Here is a 22,600-nt window from a genome sequence, read left to right on the forward strand (position 1 = left end):
ATGTGTTTTGTTTTGCAATGAGCAAAACATCACAAACAATTCCTGGTTTTTGCACTTATTGTAAGTTGCTTTGGATAAAAGCCAAAAGTAGGGCATAATTGAGCAGTAGCTGCCATATTGTGTATTTTTATTTTCTGCTACTTTAGTCCTATATTACTCCAGTACATTTATTTGTATTCAGATCCTTTTCTAAAGTAAATGAAGGTCCTCAAAAATCACGTTGAAATATTGCGCTTCAAGTCATCATCATATGCTCATACATTATAAAATAAAACTAAGAGTGTTAAGAGTACTACTACCCCCTAATACAAGGTTCAAACGGTTCAAAGGTTTTATTTGTCATATGCACAGACAGCGTATAGGTCGGCAATGAAAATCTTTTATCGCAGGCTCCTCCAACAACTCAACATACACAGTGCAAATAAGATAAATAAAATAATGCAAAAAATTAGACAAGAATAAACTAGTGCAATAAGCTAGTGAAAGTGCATTCTTTTGTAAAATGTCTCAATGTAAATAATAGGATGGCATATTGCATGTATGTATGTAGTATTATGTTTCTCTATCAATATGTTTAGAGCTTGATTCTTTGTGTTTTATGTTTATATTTGTCTGTTTTCGACTTTTTTTCCTTTTCAAATTATATGCAATATCTTGTTTATAAGCTGCTGTGACAAAACACAGAAAGAGAACACAGAACAAGTGGTCACTTGTCATTGTTACATACAGGCAAAGATTTAGAGAAACTATTCTTGACAAACATTTGTTGTCCCCGCCTTAAACACTTCTCGCGATACGTCATTTCCCCGCGAGTTTCCCGTCCAGATCTCGTGAATGTAACCGTCCATCTTGAGGCGCTGTGCAGCAGATCATCAGATATGGCTGACTACAGCAGCGTGGCTCCTCCGTCCTCTAACTCCGGTGCTGGCATGAACGACGCTTTTAAAGATGCTCTACAGAGAGCACGGCAGGTAAGAACATCATTTGATCAAGTAAGTAAACAAATGATATCGAAAGCGGGCGCGAAAAAGCACGTTTTTTGATGCTTTTTCTCCCCGCCGTAACATACGACAGCACGCGAAGCTAAGCTATGCAATGCTAACCATGACGATGAAAAGCGAAAACAGATGTGGGAACAAAAACAATTTCAAGTGAATGCAGTAAATTGAACACGTATTACTTATAATTATTGGCTAAAAACTAAACCTATACGAGTAAAACCGTAATGCATTTTTAAATGGAAGTTTTAGCTTCCTTTGTTGGCTCGCACTTCCGGACCGGACGGTTTTTTGCACTAGGCCGCAGACAGAGACGCGTCAACCACAAGAGAATAAATCATCTTTAATTTTAATTTTTTGTCTTTTCTGTTTTCAGATCGCAGCGAAGATCGGCGGTGATGTTGTTTCAGCTCCCCAGACGAACGACTTTGGCTACGGAGGCCAGAAAAGGCCCCTGGAGGACGCTGGTGGGTATTTTCCCATGCCTAACCTAAATATCGGTCAGTGGTTCAAATCGATTCAATGCAAGTCTTCATAGCTAATGCTTGCATGTTTGTTTTTAGCCACTACTAAACTGTATTTGACTAGACTTTTTACATTAACTAATACGCTTAACATTAAGTGTTGTATCCCAAACCATATTATTTCCTCTTAATGTTAACCAATCCAACATGTTGGTTAGTGCATGGTTTGAGAGAAATTTTCACTGTATCAAATCAGGGATGATGAACATGTATGTATTGGGGAACTTATGTGTTGACATGAACTCTTATTCAATCAAAATGTGCTGCAACTAGTAAATATTAGCAAAGCGCTCAAACCTTGACCCATAAGGATTCTTTGCAATTGAATCCATACAGTAATTATGACAACATTTAACTACTGTAGTAGATTAACTAAAGTCAAACTACACAACAGCTGTGCTCCACTGTGGAACATGAGTAAATTGGCTTGACTATATCCCAGCACTGAGGGTCTAATGTCTATCTAAATTCAAGGTTAATGGGCATTTTCACAGTGATTATACATGTCTATACTTTCTGTGGAGGGTGAGCCATTGTTGGTTTCAGTTTTGTTTTCCTAAAAGTATAAAGTAGTGTCAACAATCCTTTTCAGAGAGTTCCTGACTTTATGTACAACATTGCAGTAATATGTCTTATACGTATATCCTGCAAGAAATCTGACAAAATATATTCAGGGTGGAGGGACTGTTGAATTGACAGGGATTTTCTGGGTGTGTTAATAAGGAAATGAAGAGTACATTGCAGCTCTTGTGTGGTGGCTATGCAGGCTTTTGCTGTTTGCCTAACCATTTCAATTTCAGGTAATGTTGATTAGCCATTTTTAGATACTGTAATGTGATAGTGGGTGTAATGATAGATACTTATACTGGTTATTATGTCATGTTGTCACAGACCAACCAGAGACGAAGAAAGTGGCTACAAACGACGGTGAGTGACCTGGTGACGTAGCTGTAGTTGCAGTTGAATATGTGGCTGTAATTTGTTATGATTCCCTTCCTTTGAGTAATTGCCCCCAACATTGGCATGAATTTGTTGCATGTGTTAGATGTCTGTGTTGTATATTATTCCCACCTAATGTATTGTAATGTCTTTCTGCAGCCTTTTCAGGAATGGGAGGAATGGGTGGTCCCCCAAGGTAGTTACTCGAGCTAAATTAGAAATATTTTTGTCTCTTACATTTGATTATGTATTTCAAAGATCACAGTGATTGATCTGTTCTGTTATTCTCAGGTCATTATCAGAGGAATTCAAGGTCCCAGATGGCATGGTTGGATTCAGTAAGTTTAGGCCCTAAAAACACAGCATTTAAGTGTCTTTTGATAAAGAATGCTTTAGGGTAACACATTTTGTCCTTATAGTTATTGGAAGAGGAGGCGAACAAATCTCTCGCCTGCAGCAAGAGTCTGGATGTAAGATACAGATTGCATCGGGTATGTTTAGATCTGCTGCTGATATTTTGGCTCCAGTTATTCTCATAATTATTAGATCTGATAATGGCTGTGATGTTAGAATTGACTACATGTCTTTTGTGATATAGACAGTGGAGGTATGCCTGATAGGTCGGTGACACTGACCGGAGGACCAGAATCCATCCAGTAAGTCAACACTATTATACAACACCTTGGATTCATGTTATGGGTTTCAGACGGTGTTTAATGTTAATGTTTCTCCCATTAGGGCTGCCAAGAGGCTACTCACAGAGATCGTTGAAAAGGGCCGTCCAGCTCCTGCATTCAACCACAACGACGGCCCCGGAACAACAGTCCAGGAGATCATGATCCCTGCCACTAAAGCTGGACTCGTGATTGGGAAGGGAGGAGAAACCATCAAAGGACTTCAGGTGAGCGTCCGGCCATAGTTCAAGAAGCAGAGCGATCCTGAAAATAGGAACAGTCATTTATTTGATACAGATTTTTGGCAAAGGCACATTCTCACTCCTCTCTTAACCTGCAGGAAAGAGCTGGCGTGAAGATGGTCATGATCCAAGATGGACCCCAAAACACAGGTGCTGACAAGCCACTCCGTATTTCAGGAGAACCCTTTAAAGTTCAGGTGAGTCATTGTCCCCGCTAAATATTAGTACATTAAAAGACAGTCATTATAGCCTTACTGTCTTAAAGCTAAGCATATTTTACTATTATTGGTCTCCATTTGGGACCAGTGGAGTAGTGCCGTAATAAGATGTCATTTCTTGTCTCGACAGCAAGCCAAAGAGATGGTGATGGAGCTGATCAGGGATCAAGGCTTCAGGGAGCAGAGGGGAGAGTACGGTTCACGAGTCGGAGGCGGCAGTAATAATGGAGACAGCTTAGATGTGAGTATTTGTCTCAATTGTCTTGTTTTGGAGACAGGATGTTGAGTCTGTTTCTGAACTGGTTTTATTCTGTCCTCATTTAGGTTCCCGTCCCCCGGTTTGCAGTGGGGATTGTTATTGGCAGAAATGGAGAGATGATCAAGAAAATACAGAACGACACAGGCGTCAGAATTCAGTTCAAACCAGGTAAATGTTTAGGAGTCTTTTGGACGCTGTTAAAATGTGTTTGGTCCGTGATGAAAAATCATGCACCACGCTGAGAACTGATGGATAACCCCAACCCTTTAATCTGAGACCTGAACACAAGACTTTAAAACGTCAAAACCACTTTATCCCAACACCCTATATTCTCGCCTGACGGACTCTAATCCTCATATTTTCTTTCTCCAGATGACGGTACCCCCCCTGAGAGGATAGCACAGATCATGGGCCCCCCGGACCAGGCACAGCACGCAGCAGAAATCATTTCCGACCTGCTCAGGAGTGTTCAGGCTGGTGGGCCCCCAGGACACGGCGGGGGTAGAGGGCGTGGTCGCGGGCAGGGGAACTGGAACATGGGCCCCCCTGGTGGCCTGCAGGAATTTACCTTCACTGTTCCAACCATGAAGACCGGCCTCATCATTGGAAAAGGTAAGGGACCCCTACCGTGTGAAGTTCAGTCGTGTCTGGTTGCATAAGACAGACTCCATGACAGCAGATTATGAACTAATGATGGTTTCTGAACTCTCCAGGCGGCGAGACGATAAAGGGCATCAGCCAGCAGTCTGGAGCCAGGATCGAGCTGCAGAGGAACCCTCCCCCCAACGCCGACCCCAACATCAAAATGTTCACAGTGCGGGGCTCCCCTCAACAGATCGACTACGCCAGGCAGCTAGTTGAGGAGAAAATTGGGGTGAGACAAGTTTATGTTTAAGCCCCGTTGGATAGATTGCCTTTTTTTAAAGCTGTTTACTGACCAGGATGTGATTTTCAGGGTCCCGTCACTCCAATGGGTGGCCCACATGGCCCCCCCGGTCCCCATGGAGGTCCAGGCCCACACGGTCCTCCTGGACCACCTGGACCCCCCGGGGCTCCCATGGGTCCATACAACGCTGGGCCATACAACCAGGGCCCCCCAGGACCACAGTAAGTACAGGGGCCACCTGGTTCTCATGATGACGCTGATGTAAGATATTGAGGGTGCAGGACATTGATGCTTTTTCTTTCCTCAGTGGCCCGCCAGCGCCTTACCAGCCTCAGGGGTGGGGCAACGGATACCCTCACTGGCAACAAGGACAGCCGGATCCAAGTGAGTGTCTACAGGGTTCGTTAAAAAAATACTTACTACAAAAATTTGGCACATTCTCAATTGATCTGTTTTCAAGGTTAGTTTTCTAAGTGGAAAAATACTCCTTGATTGACGATGGCATTGTTCATATGCTAAACACAAACAGCCATGTCTGTTTCTATCTTTTGTCCTGGACTTTGTTTTGTAACAAAATGCTTTTATATGTCCAGATAAAGCAGCAGCCGACGCCAACGCAGCAGCGTGGGCAGCTTACTACGCTCAGTACAGCCAGCAGCCGCAGGCCCCCATGACCCCAACGAGTGGAGCTCCTGGGACATCTCAATCTAACGGCCAAGGTGACTGAAGTCTCGATTAGTTGGTCTGTTCCCCTATGAGATGCAGAAAATGAGGGCAGGAGTAGAGCAGGGTAGCATACTTTAGTTGTAGGCTAGTAGTGTTCTATGCTCACTTCTTCTGACAGGAAACGCGTTGGTTTGGTTCCACCTTTAATGGGTTTTGCAGAACATCCTTTGTTTACTTTACCTCAGGGACAGGATAGTTTCCTTTCAGCCCACAAAAGCTGACAGACCTGAACCCAGGCAGCAGCAGACTCTCTGAGAATGCTTCACTAATTACACAGTGCCGTGTTTCTTTAACAGGTGACCCACCGCCTGCAGGGCAGAGTGGACAGGCAGATTACTCCAAGGCCTGGGAGGAATATTACAAGAAAATGGGTATACGAACAGAGTTCCAGTGTACTACTATTAACACGAGTCTAAACAGCCACAGGGCAGCCAATCAGCCTCTTCTTTTAGGGTATTTGTCAATACGCTGGCATGCAGCTTAGGGTTTGTCAGTGGGCATCCAGATGGTCTGACATTTGATGCCTGTGCTGTTTGGACTGCAACACTTCTCACTATCAACAGGAGCTGAGGGCACAGAGCCTTAGTCATGAGCTTAGAGTAGCTTATTTTCAACACTATAATTGGGCTTTATGGACACTGTTTTGGGTCATGAATGTGTTACTGAATGCATGTAAAGTTAAATGATGTGTGTCATGGATGTAAGCCATGTAGAAGGATTTCATTTTAATATTCATATTTTAGTTCAACACTAATACTTGACACATTTTTCCTTCTGTTTACAGGTCAACAGAGTCAACAACCTCAGGACTACACGAAAGCCTGGGAGGAATATTACAAAAAACAAGGCATGTACTCTTTTTAGTTGCTTTAACATCAGATATGCTTTCGGATTCATCAAGGTATAATAATGGCGGCATACTCGGCTCAGTTCTGTTTGTGCATTTATAAGTAAAAGTAAATTGCTGTCAGTGCCTTTTCTATGTCTTTTGTAATGAAACAAATCAGGAAGCGTTTGCAAATGATGACCCTGGTTGTAAGAGTAGTATCCCCTCTTAGAAACTGAGTGAATTATATTTTGATATCTGAAAAAAGAGTCAGTCAGATGTTTCGTTGTACCTCTGATTCAGAAGTCTTTAATGTTGAAGGGTGGCTGGGTTCATTCAGCAGCCCTCTCTAGTAGAGTGTCTGCTCTCCCAGCCGCCCAACAGAAAGGCAGAAGGATTCTGTCCCACCACCTCTAGGAAGTGGTGGTGGGTTCGTTCACCTTCTTATAAAACGATATCTGCAGCCCTGTTTAGGGGGCCCTCTTATGCTTATTGGGGTTTTCCCTTTCCTGTTGTTTTATATGCATGTAAATGGTCTGCTAAAGTCCCCTCCCCCTGCCTTAAATGCCTCCATTGGACTCCTTTGTTCACTCCCTGAACATAATGACATCACATGTAACACTTGCACGTCTATTGGCTAATGTTCCAACACGTGATAGGCTACATCTTTATGGCATTGACCAATCACAGCTCAACCTGAAGTTAAGCTAAATGGGGCGCTGTTAAGCATTAAGTTGATCTAATAACCTAAAGCGACTGTGCTTCGCCCGTGTTCCTGAATCAGATCTTCATTCCAACGTTTGTTCTCGTTCCCCTCCAGGTCAAGCAGCCCCTCAGGCCACCGCTGCCGCAGCAGCTGCCTCTCAGCCTGGCGGTCAGCCCGACTACAGCGCCGCCTGGGCGGAGTACTACCGGCAGCAGGCCGCGTACTACGGCACAGCTAACCCTCAGTCGATGGGAGCAGCACCACAAGCCCCTCAGGTACACCCCCGATAAGAATCTGCCCTCCACATCACTGAATATTCAATTTAGTGCTGTAACTGCCTTCCCCCCCTCAGGGTTCACAGGGCTCCGGTGACTCCCGCACCCTCACACACTTAACCAAAACGCCTTCCTCCCTAAACAGGTTTTAGAAGCTGACTCGCTAATTCCGCTGTTAACATGCAACGTATCTTCTATGTATTTCTTCTGCACAGGGCCAGTAATGTGAAGTGGACATAAAGTAAATGCTACATTGTCGAAACAAAATCCTTTGTTAAATGTTTGGATGCAGACGCCTTGATGAAGATCTTAAATTTCCTTGGTTTGAAAGTGTTTCACATAGATGGCAGATTTCCCGGCGAACACGTCCTTCTCCTTTTTTTTTTTTTTCCTTTTTTCTTGTAAATGCTTTGTTTTTAGTGAGGTTATTATACATATGGTCATTCCAGCCCTGTATCTACATTAAATGTGGTTAGAACTCATGTTTATTAAGCTGTAGACATTACCATGTAAATCATCTCAGTTTTAAAATGCTATTTCCTGTTGTGTTTTTGCAATAAAACAAACTGAAACCTCCTGTGTTGGTAAGTTGGGGTGGTTTTAAAGTATAGGTGTTAAAGAGGAATTTCTGTATGTTGTTTTTACCGAGGGGGAGGGAGGTTTGAAACGCTAGCCATGTGTGGGTTTTATTGACTCAAAGTTGTGCTGTCCTGTCTCTCTCCAACTGTCTATAAGGCTCTTAGATACATTATGTGCGTGCAATGATCCCGAGTGGTTCTGACCAACAAACGTCCTCGTTGATAGACATTTATTTTTTACACTTGTTTCTGATTTTGCTCTGCAGTACAGAGATGTTTTGTCATGAGTCGTCAGGTATCCATGTATCTTATCTCATGCATTAACTGCGTTGCTATGGCACTCCCTTTTTTTTAATAAATTCTGTCTGGTTTGCTGACATTGTTGAGGTAGTATGCACTGTTTTGATATAGACACTTCCTCCTCCACAGGCAAATTTAGAAAATCGGTAAGCAAGTATTCTTCCTTAACATGTTCCTCAGAAAACGTGGTTGCAAGAAATGTTGCATATTTTTAGTGTTATATATATCTCTATTTTTTTGTGCTGTTCTTCTTCCAGGACAGTCAGGTAAATTGCCACTGTATCAAAAATGCATTGAAACGTGTGTCTTGACCTTTTCAAAATGCGAACTAACTCACATGTATGAATTTGTTTTTTTTAAACAAATGTTTTTTTAATATAAAAACATTGCAAAAAAGTCGTTTTTGCTGTCCCCATTCTGTTAGTGTTTATCCAATATAAGAACATAGATGTTGTAGGGTCGGGGTGGCTAAGCAGTCTTCATCCATCAGTTGAGCCCTCCTATACTGTAAGTACAAAACTGTGACTGACTTTTGAGAAGTAAACGCCTTTTTTGATGCTTTCTGAACTGCAAAAAGATGTAGTATTTTTGTCCAAATATTGCCATTTCCCCCCCCCCCCCCCCCATGTCTCTGGGTAAGTATGAAATGTTCTGAGGAGAGGAATAGAGCTTTAGTTTACCTCATCTTTCTGAGACTCATCTCCCCTTGTGACTCACATTCAGACTTTGAATCATTCACAGTATGTTGATACTTGTAGATTGCTGACTGTTTGTGTAGGTAGCATTTTGTTGGATTTCTGAACTGAGGGTTTGAATGTCAGATCTGTTACACTGATGGTAGGAACTGTTTTTAAGGATGTGGATTTTTTTGCGTTTTGATTACCTGACCTGCTAAGTGCCATTTTCTAGTCGTCATGTTTTCTTTAAAATGCCATTTATTGCAAAAATATTTCAAAGAAAAGTCCCACTGCATAACTCCAGTGTAGCATGCTTAGGTTTTTATTCCTGTTATCTCCTATATCAGCATGTGGAATGCTAGTAGTGGAAGTGCTTCTGACTAGCCCAGTATTGATCTGACATGCTCTGAATAAGCACTGTTGTGAAAGGCTGTTTAAGCATTGTTCACTGATGGCAAACAGTGCATTATATCTGATCTTTGCAGTGTCGTCCCAGACCTTGCACCTTAGGTTCTGCTGCAATAACACAGGTAAGCGAAACCTAAGGAAACCAGTGTTTTTGTCCAGTGACATGACCAATTTACATGCAAAGAAATGCTTACCTGTGAATTTAACATGCATTTTATGCCTAGTCGTAAACGAAATGTCCTCTGAAGTATGAACAGCCCTTTTTTTCTAAAAAGATGATCTGCTTTCATGAATGAACTGCATGATATGAGCTGTATGATTTGTTGACTTTTGAAAAAGTGACTTTATCCAGAAAAAGTTGTTGCCTAGGCTCACTGAGGAAATGTTGTCTTTTTCGTATGTGCTTAATATCTATGATAGCCTTGTCTTTGCATCCCGGTAAGTCTTACAGCGACTGTTTCGATGCTTCTAGACATTGGTTTATCAACACTGCATGCCATGTTGTCAGACGTTAGTTAGCAATGTGCTCAACCTGTAGTTTAAAAGGAAAACGGTGAAATACATGCTTTTGATTTTCTCTGTCGTGGTGTGAATCTGCCCTCAAGTGCAGTGCAAATCTCCTATTGAAACGCTGCTGCCTTCACTTCTCGCTCACAGTGTTGGTCATAGATCAGGCCCTGTCGTAGTTTGTCCCCAAAAGGAGGGATCCTTTTGAGTCAATCCCCACTGCTGAACGTAGACCGTTCAAGAGCTCCAGTGATAAGGTAAAACAGCAACGCAATGAAATTTAAATTCTGTGATTGCAAAGTGTTGGTCAGATACATGTCTTTCAGCTCGGATAATGTCTATCTAATAACCATGATTGCCATAGTGTATTTAGAGTTGTCTGATGGTTTCTTAGCTTGAATGCCTTCTTTAATAACCTTTCATATATAGGAATGTGCTTTAGAAAGTTGGATGAGGACAGGAAGTGATGTACTTTAAATCACATGTTTTATTGGCAGTAACATTTGGGGGTCATCTGTTTTGTTAAGAACCTACTCCTTAGTTTAAAGGGTCACTTACTGTCTGTCTACATGTGAAATGCTCAAGGGTTTCAACACAGTTCGGGGGGTTTAGAAGAAGCAAGAAGCATGCCTTAGAGGTAAAACAAAGATTTCATGTGTTGTGTATATTATCAAAATATATTTGTTTGTTTTTTGAATCGACTGTTCTGACTTTGAAATATTGCCATGTTCATTAATAAAGTTGTAAGAAATAATCTGGATGTATCCGCCTGAGTTTGATTTCACATTGGGACAAGAACTAGAACTTAAGTGGGCCCTATTTGGGGTTTTGTGAATGCAAAGGCTAAAATCCTTTATTTCTGGAACAGTGACATCATTATGCTACACTAACTCCTATTGGCTAGTGCTCCAACAAACTAGGTAATGTGCTCAGGTGTGACAAATATCTCAGCGGTTGGCCAATCAGGCTTCTTGTTTCCGACAAACCTGAAACTGAGAATTGAGCCCCTTTTTTTTAATGTTAAATAAAAAAACTTAACACATCCTCAAGTCTTTATTTGCTTTATTTATACACAAACAACTCACTAATGTAAAAATGTCTTTGCTTTTTTGCCAAGGTCAACTTTAAAGAATAGATTGACACATCAAATGCCTCTCTGTTAAAATGCAGCTGAACATAGGGGGTCAAAATTGCTTTAAAAAAAAACACCGTCTGAATGTACAGCCAATGAGGAACTTCAAGAGTTACTGTTTTTATCAATGTCTCCCCGCTATTTCAAGTAAAGTCTTTCTACAAAAACCTGAAGCTTCATTGATTTACTCCATCGTTCATTCTGCAAAAAATGATTTCGCGATGTCTTATCTAAACATTATGAAACCTAAAGATAATTCACCATTTTATACATACCAAGAACACTAGAACACGTTGATACTGAAAAAGCCTGGGAAACACTGAGTTTTCACCCAACATCTCAAAACATTGACAGAGAAATGGACAGTGATATACCAAAGAAACACCAGTGGAACCTCAAACCTAAAGAGGGATTTTCAAAATAAAAGCACTGGAGAAAAAAAAGTTGATATGACCCGTGACTGAAGTGGCCTCACAACAAGCACCATCACCGGTAATTACATTAAAGTGCATTGTATTTTGCTTTGTGATGCACCTTTCAATATAAATGAATCCAAAGGAAAATCCTGCAACTAACAATTTCAATACCTCCTAAAATATCTAACATGGATCACAACGCATACAATTCAGTTTCTCCTTCGTCTGCTGCTCAAAGCTAGCATGTTCTGTACATGGCAGTGACTGACGAGCGGAGCGGACATCAATATATATATATATAGTATTAATAAGACTGACATTCAGTGATGAAGACACGGCTGGAACATGTGATATTACAGTAAGGCTTTTAGCGTGTTGGCCTGTCATGAAGAAGCTGCAGTATTGTGCAATAGTGGTGTATCATCTTTATTTCCTGTGTCTGACGGTAAAATGGGATTACGGGTTTTAGCTGCATGAGCTAGGCTTCATTTAAATATTGCACTAAGGTTTGTGAGACACGGTGCCAAAAGTAACAGCTTTCATGAATCTAAATGTGATGACTAACACTTTCTCCCTTTAAGTGATGTGCTTGTAACAAAAAGAACATTTCATTGTTTGCATTGTTGATGTGCAGCAGGATGTGTTAATACATCTAGTAAACCTCAGATTATATGACATCCGTACTATATCTTTCTATAACTACAACCTTTAAAAAATAAATCCTACATAGTAAAATAAATACCCTTCTTTTAACACACACCAATAAATATGCTGAAATGTACACAGCAGAATATACACTGCGATATGATTACTATCAAATGTCTCACAGCTTGCTTAATTTGAAATATTATTGCTATGATTTTGAAACGTGCACTGCCATGGCACAGTCAATAGGGAGCGGGGAAGAGGAGGAGGAGGAGGCCATACTTGAAAAACTGATCAAGTGTGAAGGCAAGGTACAGTTTACCCTCACAAACAGAGCAGTGAGAGCACAAAGCATGATGGGGGATGTGATGTCAGACCACGGTGAAAGTGTAAATGAGTAGTTTTGTGCAACAGATACCGACAGTTGAACTGCACACAGTAAACTCACCCCACGATAAATGCTAATATTTCCACATGTAGTTTTGATGCTTGTTTGTGTGTGTGTGTGTGTGTCCTTCATTGCACTCGGGCCTCTAGCAAGGCGCTGGGCAGCAGCTGCATCGGCGGGGCGCTGCAGATGTTGGCTTGCCGCAGCGAGTCGGCTCCCAGGTAAGCCAGCAGCAGCTCGGAGCGGCGGTGCAGCAGGTGGAGCATGTCTTCCGCCAGAGTCTCCACAGACGAGTAACGCACTTTGTCCAGGTCAAAGATGTCCTTCAGGAAGTACTGCACCTGATCCTGGAGATAAAAGAGAGAACAGTTTTAGCACAAATCTGTGACAATGAGTAACTCTTTATATTAAAAGATCCTATTCATAAGAGGGTACAGGGAGGTATAGAGTCCCTATGACATTATTTTCTGGAGCTGAGACGGACCTTGAAGAAGCAGCAGAAGTCGTGCAGGGAGCTCTTGGGCCCCAGGATGCCCCAGGCCAGCACCGGGCTAATCTGCTCACACACCGCGTAGAAGTGAGCGATGAAGCCGTCAGAAACCTGAGACACAGAAGGAGGTTACTGTCATAACAAACCTGAAATAGGATTAGATAGGATCAACTGTAGGACCTCTTAACAAACGGAGTAGGATATTTAAATAGTTTGAAGCTGTTGGACTCTTACCTTCATGTGCTGTCTCTTCTGCTTCATCACTGACCAACAGCTGGAGGCCACCGCCTGTCAAAATATACAGTTTTCAATTTATTGCAATAAAGTCGATATAAAGAAACAGCAGATGCATTTTAAAGGGGTCGAACAGAAATCCTTTAATCCTTTTTTATAAAGTTTTGAGATTATAAAGTGCTTGTAATTGTCACACATCTAAAGAAAGCCGTAACGTGATGATGAAGTAACATGATCAGCACATTGGAGATGTGGTTTAGCACAGCTGTAAGGTAATGGAAACGCTCAAAAATGTCTGAAAAATGCTCAGATTTGACTCAAATTCAAGCACTACCATGTTATGCGTTTCCTCACCGTCTCCTTGAAGGAGCTGTTGAGCCAGCGGTTGTTGATCACGTTCTGGATGGAGATGGGTGGATTCTCCAGATCCTCGAAGGAGTCCATCAGGATGAAGTCCAGCACGATGTCGTAGAAGTTCAGGTGCTTCACCTGGTCGGAGAGAGGATTAACCGTTAGATTTATTTCAAGTGTTGTTGGCAGCATGTTGAATTCTGACATCGGACAATAAGTGTGAGTAAAAGTAGCGGTCGTACCCCTCGGGTGGCCAGCTCCACCTCCGTGTTCTCCCAGTGCTCTGTGTGCTCCACGAAGGAAATCATCTCCTCGAACACTTCCTCAAATCTCTTCGGGCTCTGAAAATATACAAACAACAGCACATTTAGGAAGGGAAGCACTCTTACAAAGTCTTATAATCGACTGGTTGTGGCTTCAGTATCACCTTCTGTGCTTTAACAATAATTGAAGACAGAATTTTCTTTCCCGTGTCGGCCAGAAACATCCGGGTCGTTCTATCACACAGAATGAGCTGCAGAAAAGAAAGAGTTTTACTCAAACAATGTACAATTCCAATTCCTCATGATGTGTTTTAATTCATTAGGTCATTGTGTACCTGACATGCCTGCCGCACACAGTGCAACTTGGCGAGGAAGTCGATGTCCCCGAGACACCCGAGCATCTCGGTCCTGACGAGCAAAAATCGACGTTAAAGTGTTGGCAGAAAATGCAATGAACTCCACACAGCACGATGTAGGAGAATGTGTTATACTAAGTACTGTAATTACCGCAGCACCCGGCAGGAGATCTTTCCGTCCTCAGCCATCTGCAGCGCCTCCTCGTAGAAAAGGTGAGGACCCAGAGCGATGACGCTGCGCAGCTCTCGGTGCTCCGTCAGCTGATACGGGTAGAAAAAATTATGGATTTAATAATAACCGTTTGAATCCCATTCCTGCCAAAGTCATGCTCCTGTTTCATAACACAGATGGGAATTCTGTGGCCTACTATGATTCTCGATACTCATGTAAAAATAAGAGGAAAAAGACAAATTACAACAAAAAACCGATTTATTTTAAATGCACTTTATGAGGATTTATCAAGACAAATTCATTTTAAAATCTACTATTTCTTACAATTGACTCTTTTGGTATATTTCCAACAGCTAAACAAGAGAGAAAATATGCTAATAAAAAGATGTATTCTAATCAAGGTGGCATTTAAGGATAAACCTGGAGTTTCTTCTTTCACCTAACATGAGTTCAGGCTGTCCTGGAACACAGCGTGACTTCTTAAGTGCCGTAAGACCACCACGGTATCACTGTAATGAGTTATAAGTGTGCAATTTTCTAATCTAAAGAGCAATTCTCTGACCCCACAGACACCTCCCCGTGTTGTTGAGGTGTTTGGAGATTATAGTGAAAGCAGCTGCAGAGCGACAGTGAGCTTGCGTGCTGCAAAGTGAAGAATGTTGAAGCTCTATTTATAACGGAGTGACCCGCTTTAATCATTCCTCTCACTGCTGTGTAAATGTCACACAGGGTTGAGGGTGTGAAAACCATTTTTGAAGGTGTAGACTCTAGAAAGCTTAATATCTTGATATATTTAACAGCTATTTACTTTAAACGCTGTGTGCTGTAATGTTGATTTGTAACCCCCGGTAGATGTGAGGCACCTTCAGCTCTCAGCGTGACGGGAGATCAAGGTCTTGAACATTTCAAGGAATTAAGCCTCAGTGTCAGTAGTTCTTACCAACCAGTTTATTTTTGTACTCTGTGGGTCAAGTGCACCAGTAGCAGTGGAGACACAGACGGACAGAACCCCCGCCTCCCCCACACCCCCCACCGGTGACTTAGAGAGATCAGCTGAGAGCTGCAGGTGAAAACCAGGAGATGAACGAAGCTATTTCCATCAAACTCCTGCTGTGAACGACTCGAACAGTATTTGATGCTTTGACCTGTTCTTGTGTCAGGTGCTCCAATAAGGGACGTGATGTGTGATGTTCACTGAACTGATATACCTCTCCCTTTATCTTTAAAACTCAGGAGGTGACGTTTGTTTGTCAGCAGGATTAAAGAAACTAGAGGAACGATTTCAATTTAATTTCCCACGAAACTTAGAAGTAGGTTGTAGCATGGGGCAAAGAGGAGCTGGAGTGGATATGAATCATGGGGCGGATAGAAACAATATATTTGACTTTCAGTATTTGATTTTAAATTGGGGTTTAATATTGTTTTTACGTCATGTGTGAGGGTTTTCAATCTGTGGCTTTAATATATATATATATTTATTGATGTACAGCTCTTTGGTCAGCTGTTTTTAAATGTGCTAAAGAAATAAAGTAGGATTGGACTTAAGTTATACTGTACTTGCTAAAATGGGCAAACAGCTTGGGCAGGGATTTGTGTTCGACAGCAAGCTATATTTCTTTTTAACTCAAATACTATACTTTAAAAATACATCTGTTGAAACTTTACGGATACTTTTTAGTCAACCACACTTAGTATTTATTTTTCCCCAACAACCAACACAAGGAAAAGTATAAAGTGTTGCATTCAGGCACCTCGCCGTAGTGTGTCTTCATTATTAGTATTATTGTTTTTTTTAGGGATATTTGCTTGACTTTGCCTGATCAAATCTTTCCTTAAAAAGTAAGAGGATGTTCTTATTCTACATAAAGAGCTCCTGGGATGCAAGTAGAATATATAATTAAATATTCCTATTGTTAGTTACTTTATGACCTTAGTTATTTTAGAGCCTCTCTCACCTCAGCAGCCGACACAAAGGAGTCGTTGGAGGCGATGCTCATGCTGTCTCTCAGACACGCGTCGTCCAGCTCCTCTCTGAACAAAACGTCTGACATTTATCTGTGAGGGAGAATCATCGTTGTAACGTGTTGTATAATACTCTATTGATCATGGACAGTTCATAGTGTGTGTGAGTGACTCACCCTGGCAGAGGGACGAGGGCTCCGACAGGCACAGCACCCCCTCAAACTCCTCCTGCAGGCTGTAGGCTCTCTGCAGCAGAGACTTCAGCCTGTGGAGGAACTCTGTACTCATCACCTCCTGAACACAGAGAAACATCGAGTTCAAACACAGAAATATGGCTCTCAAAGCCTAGAGAAATGAGCTATATAGAGACCACACAGTTTCACTTTATAATCATATTAAAAAGGATTTGAAAAACAGGACGGACAACGGCATATGCTGCTCAAATGCATGAGGGAAAACATGGGGACAATTTTCCCAGCTTGTTAAGAGGAAAAATGTCATTCCTGATTATGGTTTTTCAACTTTGGAGGGATGAGAATATTATGGTTGTTGTGGTGAAAATGGCACTACCTTTACTGCCTGTTTTTGTTTATTATTGACACCGTTGTGTACTAGATTTTTTGAAATCATTTTCATCTGAGGGGTTTCAGTGGCTCTGCTGTTTCAGCCATATTTCAATTGCTGCTTTTATCTTTTCTTTTTCAGTGTTTTCCTATTGGTTTTCCTCCTTTTTCCACATGCAATGATGCAACCTAATAAAACCTGGCTTCAGTTAGAAAAGGAAGGGTTTATAGCAGGGTCCCTCATGTTTGAAATAGCATCAGCTTGAAGGGAGATAAAATGAAGACATTTTAGATTTTTTAAACCCCTATTATCTAAAGATCTCTTTCTTTGTTTCTTGAGAATTCCCCTTTTTAGCTTAGCTTATCAAACTGTCGATACACTTGGTTAGTGGAAGGACTGGGGAGAGGATACTGTTGTTGTTGAAGAAGTGTGCAGCAGACTGGACATGGGTTTGGGTGCTGAAATTAACTATTTGACCCGCACTAATCCAGTTAGCTGTTAAACAATCCTCACTCAGAGTGCTGCTTACTCATGTGTGTGAATTGGAGTTTAATGTGTGTAGGCAGGATGTTGTCTCTACCTTCACCTGGCATAAAAGCATTTGTATATTCCTTTTGATCAGGTTTAACTGATCTGCTTCTTTTCTCGGGTGCTTTTAAAAAACATACACTTTTCCAAACATAAAAGCATGACGTTAGAAAGACACTGTTTAGCACTACCCTGAATATGTTGAATAGGAGTTCAATATGGAGGTGTGTGTCTGTGTGTTCACCTCAGTGCCCGGCTCAGCGACGGCCTCTTCAGCTCCCGTTTTGACGGATGCACAGCTGGCATCATCCTCCTCCTGTCTGTTCCTGAACGTCAACGCTTCCTCCCAGCGCCTCAACGCCTCCTCGAATAAATCCATACCTGCAAACACACGTACAAGAAACTCTGATTTTCCTTAAACATCCGAGGAATAAAAAAGCAAATCAAAAAACTGCTGATTATTCCCAAAAATGAAGGATTAAATATCAATATTTCAACTGACAGTCTCCTTATTACAAACACTGTGAGGTGACGTAGTGTGTGTGCAAGTCTGTACCCATGAGGTAGAGGTTTTCCGGTGTGGTCACAGGTAAGTTGACGACACTGCAGATGTCAGCCTCCACCGCTCGGTCCCAGCAGATGGACTCATTTGCGCAGGTGCTGCTGCTCGACGAGTTCATGCTTTTCACCTGGGAAGACACGGAGGGGAACACAGTTAGAATTACATATTGAGATGATAGGTCTCACATTCAAACTATGCCTTAGTCTTACCGAAGCCAGGCTCAGCAGAGAGCCGGACATCTTCCTGTAGTCTCCCGAGTTGAGAAGCAGACCGGAGGCGAGGCCTTTCTTGGAGTTGAGGGAGAGAGTGATGTTCTTACTGGTGTTATCTGGGGAGATAAAGACGAGACGTCAGAGATAATCATCGAGTCAAAGATCAGAAAGCAGAGATCATAAGAAATTAGCTGGAATACACAATGGATAAACTGAGTTTGTTTACAGCTGTGTTTATTAATATGCACTCTCCATTTCCTGGGAATTTAGCTGCTGTCCTTTATCCGTTTGAATAACTTCCATCCCGTTTTAATGATTGACTTTCTGACTCCCCTGCTGCTAATAGCTAGTTTATCAGTTGCTTTCACTTTGGGACTGTTGTCAGTGAGATTAAATGAATTAAAAATAATTGATCTGCAGCTGTCGGTTTAGAGTTCAAGGTGCCCAACATGATTACACCACAAACTGTTCCATAACTGAAGAGATATCCCAGGGTTTTACCTGCGGCCGAGGAGATCAACTCGAAGCCGTCCTGCTCCCACTGAGGAGAGAGAGCCTTCTTCCTGCCCTTCCTCCTCTGGAAGCGGCGAGCGAGGAAGAGGAGCGAAACGGCGCCGAAGGCAGCGGCGGCCACCAGCTTCTTGGTGCCTGTGCTGACATCCAGCTGGAGGACAGGGATAGGGAGGAAGAGATTACACATTCATGTTTGTCCATCTTTAAAAGAGCAGTAGAGCCGGTATTTTCAATTTGGTTTGATATTCAAAAAGTCTCCGTAGCTTCACATCCTGTTAGTGCATTTTCACAAGCCTTACCCTGACTGTCGAAGAGGACAAAATCTTAAATTGAAACCCAAAAGATCCGTTACATGAAAAACAGATTGGGTAGGAAGATAATGTTGACAGTCATTACCACTTCATACAAAGTCAACTAACATGTGTTCAGAGCACAGGGTGTTGGAAGCTGTTTTGTATTAACACAAAATAAGAAAACGTTTGTTTACGTTAAACATACAGGGAGAAAAATAATTGCTCATTGCTATTTTGATAATTGCTCCAGTCCTTTTTCAAGCAGAAATTGTGAATCCATTCCTATGTTCTCTAATTGCCTCCTGATTTTTGTTGTCTTTTATTGTCATACGTAATTTCAAACTAAATATTTTTGGAGATATAAGACGTGAAGATCTAACTTTTGGCTCTGTGAAGTTGAAATTTCCATTGTCTGACAACTTGTGATGTATAATAGATGGACTATAATCATTATTTGAAAAACATATATGCACATTCATCTATAATGAAGCAATGTTCTCTAAATATCGTAAGAACAGTCTGCCACCTAAAGAGAACCGTGGCAGACTGAGGAAATACAGCTGTACTTAGAAAGAGACTATTGCAGCCTACAGCAACACAGAAGATTGTTTTCTACAGTAACACAGTGTAGGCGAAGGTACGATGAAACAGAGATATAAAACAAACAAAAAAGATTAGAAGCAGTTGCATCATATACCTGCCGGAGAGAGTTCATCTGAGGATGCATAACTCTCCGGAGGACAGAACACACGGTGCTGAAACTCAGCTACCAGCCTGTCATCAACATTTAAAGACTCAGCTTCCTATAGAGTGCACCCCCCGCCGCCCCCTCTGTCTATACATAGAACCACTGAACCAGGACGGGGAGATTATCCAGACTCTGCCGCTGCATATTCCCAACAACTGAACATTACATAAACACGGTTTGAGCTCTGACTGCGCAGCCATATTGACTTTTTAAAAGCCACTAAAGGGAATGGGATGAGTGAAATGGTGCCAACGTGTTTCCATGCAGCTTTTCCTGCACACATGTCAGACGTGCTCAGATCAGATTCTCAATGACATCAGATCTGCCACACACACACACACACACACACACACACACCTTACGCACTGCTAATAACATGACAACACAAAAGGTTACTGAGAGAAAATACTGTCCATGTAGCAAAAAAACCAGATGATTCAACACTGAAAATGATTGTTTGTTGAAGCGATACTGTGTTCTAGATTAATAAAGTATTACGATTTAGACACATTCGAGCTAAGTATAGAAAACTGTTCAAAGAATGTCAGACCTTTTGATGACAGTGAGGATATTCTGATGCTAGCAGTCACAAATTATTCAGAAACGTCACAAAATAAGGATCTTTTGGAAACAGTAGGTTATTGTAATAGTAAATACAAAGTCCCTATGTGTTTTATGAAACTCTTTTTGTATTTATTCTTGAATATCATTGATTTTTTCCTCTGTTATCTGCTGTGGATGAGTTTTGTTATTGGTGTGTTTCTCCTGTGTCCTTAAATTACAGTGATCAAAAGTAATGCTGCTAATATCCTGACACTCTGCACACGACCATAAAGGCTTTATTTTTCCACATTTAAAGAAAGCTATACCAAGATAATTCGATCCACTACTGTTTTAGACAAATATCAAGACTATAAAAATCAAATAAGAACAAGAACACAAGCAATAGATGAGATGCACTTAATAAAAGGCAGCTACAAAAAGATCCTGAACGTGCAGTAGTCGTACCCACCACAGACCTCTCATGACACAGCAATCAGTGAGAACTCCCCATGACGAAGCAGTTTGCAGACTTCCACCAGTTCTAAACACACGCTCACCTGAGTCAGCGAGCTGCACACGGACAACGGCAGGTCCACCATGCGCAGGGCAACCGCCTTGACAGACAGCTGGGAGTTAGTGAGGGTCTCATGTGTCATTGTGGCGGTCTATCCATGACTTGGCAGCAACTCTCTTATCCTCATCGCCATTCTGCTGCCGCTGAGGGAGATGACATGCAGGGATTTAACCTTGGAGGCTCAGGAGGGGATATAATCACGTTATTACATAAAGGCTCCAACATACAGTACATGCAAGCAGCAACACTTGCCTAACCTCAGGAAAGTAAGGCTTGTCAACCCTTAACATGTGGTAATGTACTAAGATAGACGTGAAAGTCTGTGAATTCCTTACATTACACACATGCCTGAATAAACCTTTATATGTTCAGTCTATGAGACAAACTGGTTTTCTGAATTCACATTAAATAAGAAGCTTTCTCTACACATTGCTTTGTCTAAACAAAGTCTCTCACTATTGGACCTCATCCTCTAATCTGTTTATCCACCGGACAAGACAACATGCAACATCCAATTAAAGTTTGCACATCATCACATGGATGGTTATCCCATTAGAGTCTTACCCTGACACAAGGATGATGCTTTGGCTGAAACCTTTACCATCGCTAACATCCTTTAAGTGTAGTTTCATTTCCAGTTTGAATGTTGTGAACGCCTGTTAAGAGTGCTTCAACATACAACTGACAAGTAAACAACACAAATAATGAAGAGGCACAGGTTTGCCTCTTCCTTAATATTTGCAACTCATCAATTGTAATCTATTAATTTGGATGTTCAACTTATTAATAGTTATTAATACATTAATAAGAGAGCAAACGGATGTTACATCTCTACTCGATTGTACTTGTATTTCCTATATCCAATTAGAACAACATAACATCGTACTTTTGTCTACTTTTAAATACACTTCTGTGTTATGGTATTGTATTTTAAATCCCTTTATTCTATTTTAACTGATTTTAATGATCTTTTCAGTCTGCTTTACATGTCTAATGATTTCTTTGCCTCATGTGAAGCAGTGTGTATAGGTTATTTGCTATATAAATACATTTGATGCTGATAAGACCTATTCTCTTTATACATCTATTGAAAAGAGTGAAATATCCAAACTTCCATTCATTAGCATAACACCAAAATACAAGTTTTCAACTAATATTTTCCAGGACAAACACTCAGACATGAATAAAAACAACACCCTCAGGTTAGTTCTGGAACATATTGGTGATTTTAGCTCATGTTAATACAGTTACAGCAGTCTACAGTTACTGGCCTGGCTAAGCAGCTAATGCTAACTTATCTAACAAGGCTAATAACGGCTATCAACGTTAGCTTCATCTGTTAAACCCGCTACAAATAAACAGACAAACAAATCAACTCGTCCAGATGGGTGGTTGTTTTTTGACCGAATGTAAAAACTGTAGTTATGAATGAAAGTACCTGATCATCTAGAGTTTTCCTCCACACACTGCTTCACTGCTCCGGCTGACCTCAGCTGCTGCCGAGTGAAGGACTCCAGCGGGATTTTCAAAATAAAAGCATGTCTCCCTGTGGTTTCTATGGTGTTTTAGCACCATCTGCTGGCTTTCTCACAGTATTGCAAATACAGTATATTTATTTTGTATAATGACCATACTGAGATTGCATTACAGGGTAGGGATAATATAATGATCATTGAAAATATCAGACTAACTGCATGTATAATGTGTAAGAACCCATCATGCATAAAGGTGTATACATATATTTCAATTTTTGTCTTGTTTTGATCTTGTTTTATTTATTTAGTATACTTCCCCCCCCCTTCTTTTAAATTATCGAGCTACTGTCACAAGACATTTCATTCTGGTGTGTGAATAGATAAACTGTGGGTACATACAAGTCAAAATGTTTGCTATTCAAATCAGTTTATTAGA

General features: G+C 41.3%; 2 protein-coding genes across 15 annotated transcripts; one reads left to right on the forward strand and one right to left on the reverse strand.

The window, feature by feature from the left end:
• Positions 1 to 838: 838 nt before the first annotated feature.
• Positions 839 to 10,497, forward strand: fubp1 (far upstream element (FUSE) binding protein 1). 14 transcript variants are annotated; one of them, XM_063886599.1, is made up of 20 exons: positions 865 to 992; positions 1,375 to 1,498; positions 2,414 to 2,449; positions 2,621 to 2,657; positions 2,753 to 2,799; positions 2,881 to 2,952; positions 3,060 to 3,117; positions 3,200 to 3,362; positions 3,476 to 3,574; positions 3,726 to 3,836; positions 3,920 to 4,022; positions 4,227 to 4,466; positions 4,568 to 4,728; positions 4,810 to 4,961; positions 5,048 to 5,139; positions 5,334 to 5,459; positions 5,763 to 5,837; positions 6,251 to 6,313; positions 7,113 to 7,273; positions 7,489 to 10,497. In XM_063886599.1, the coding sequence occupies exons 1-20, from the start codon at positions 879 to 881 to the stop codon at positions 7,495 to 7,497; spliced, it is 2,043 nt and encodes a 680-aa protein (XP_063742669.1). In that variant the 5' UTR covers positions 865 to 878; the 3' UTR covers positions 7,498 to 10,497. The 14 variants fall into 14 exon arrangements, with proteins under 14 accessions (XP_063742675.1, XP_063742682.1, XP_063742681.1 ...); XM_063886605.1 differs by having other exon boundaries at positions 839 to 971; positions 1,375 to 1,465; positions 7,113 to 10,497; XM_063886612.1 differs by having other exon boundaries at positions 839 to 971; positions 1,375 to 1,465; positions 5,048 to 5,124; positions 7,113 to 10,497.
• Positions 10,498 to 10,790: 293 nt separating this feature from the next.
• Positions 10,791 to 22,204, reverse strand: miga1 (mitoguardin 1). Its single transcript, XM_063886613.1, is given in 16 exon segments — positions 10,791 to 12,671; positions 12,809 to 12,925; positions 13,049 to 13,102; positions 13,403 to 13,537; positions 13,642 to 13,740; positions 13,827 to 13,913; positions 13,998 to 14,070; positions 14,170 to 14,279; positions 16,146 to 16,245; positions 16,325 to 16,446; positions 17,489 to 17,625; positions 17,801 to 17,933; positions 18,016 to 18,134; positions 18,520 to 18,682; positions 20,673 to 20,832; positions 22,128 to 22,204. Coding segments are annotated over 15 exon segments (1,767 nt in total). The 5' UTR covers positions 20,772 to 20,832; positions 22,128 to 22,204; the 3' UTR covers positions 10,791 to 12,452.
• Between the last annotated feature and the right edge of the window lie 396 nt (positions 22,205 to 22,600).

This window comes from Eleginops maclovinus, chromosome 6, assembly GCF_036324505.1.
Source record: "Eleginops maclovinus isolate JMC-PN-2008 ecotype Puerto Natales chromosome 6, JC_Emac_rtc_rv5, whole genome shotgun sequence".
NCBI lineage: Eukaryota > Metazoa > Chordata > Actinopteri > Perciformes > Eleginopidae > Eleginops > Eleginops maclovinus.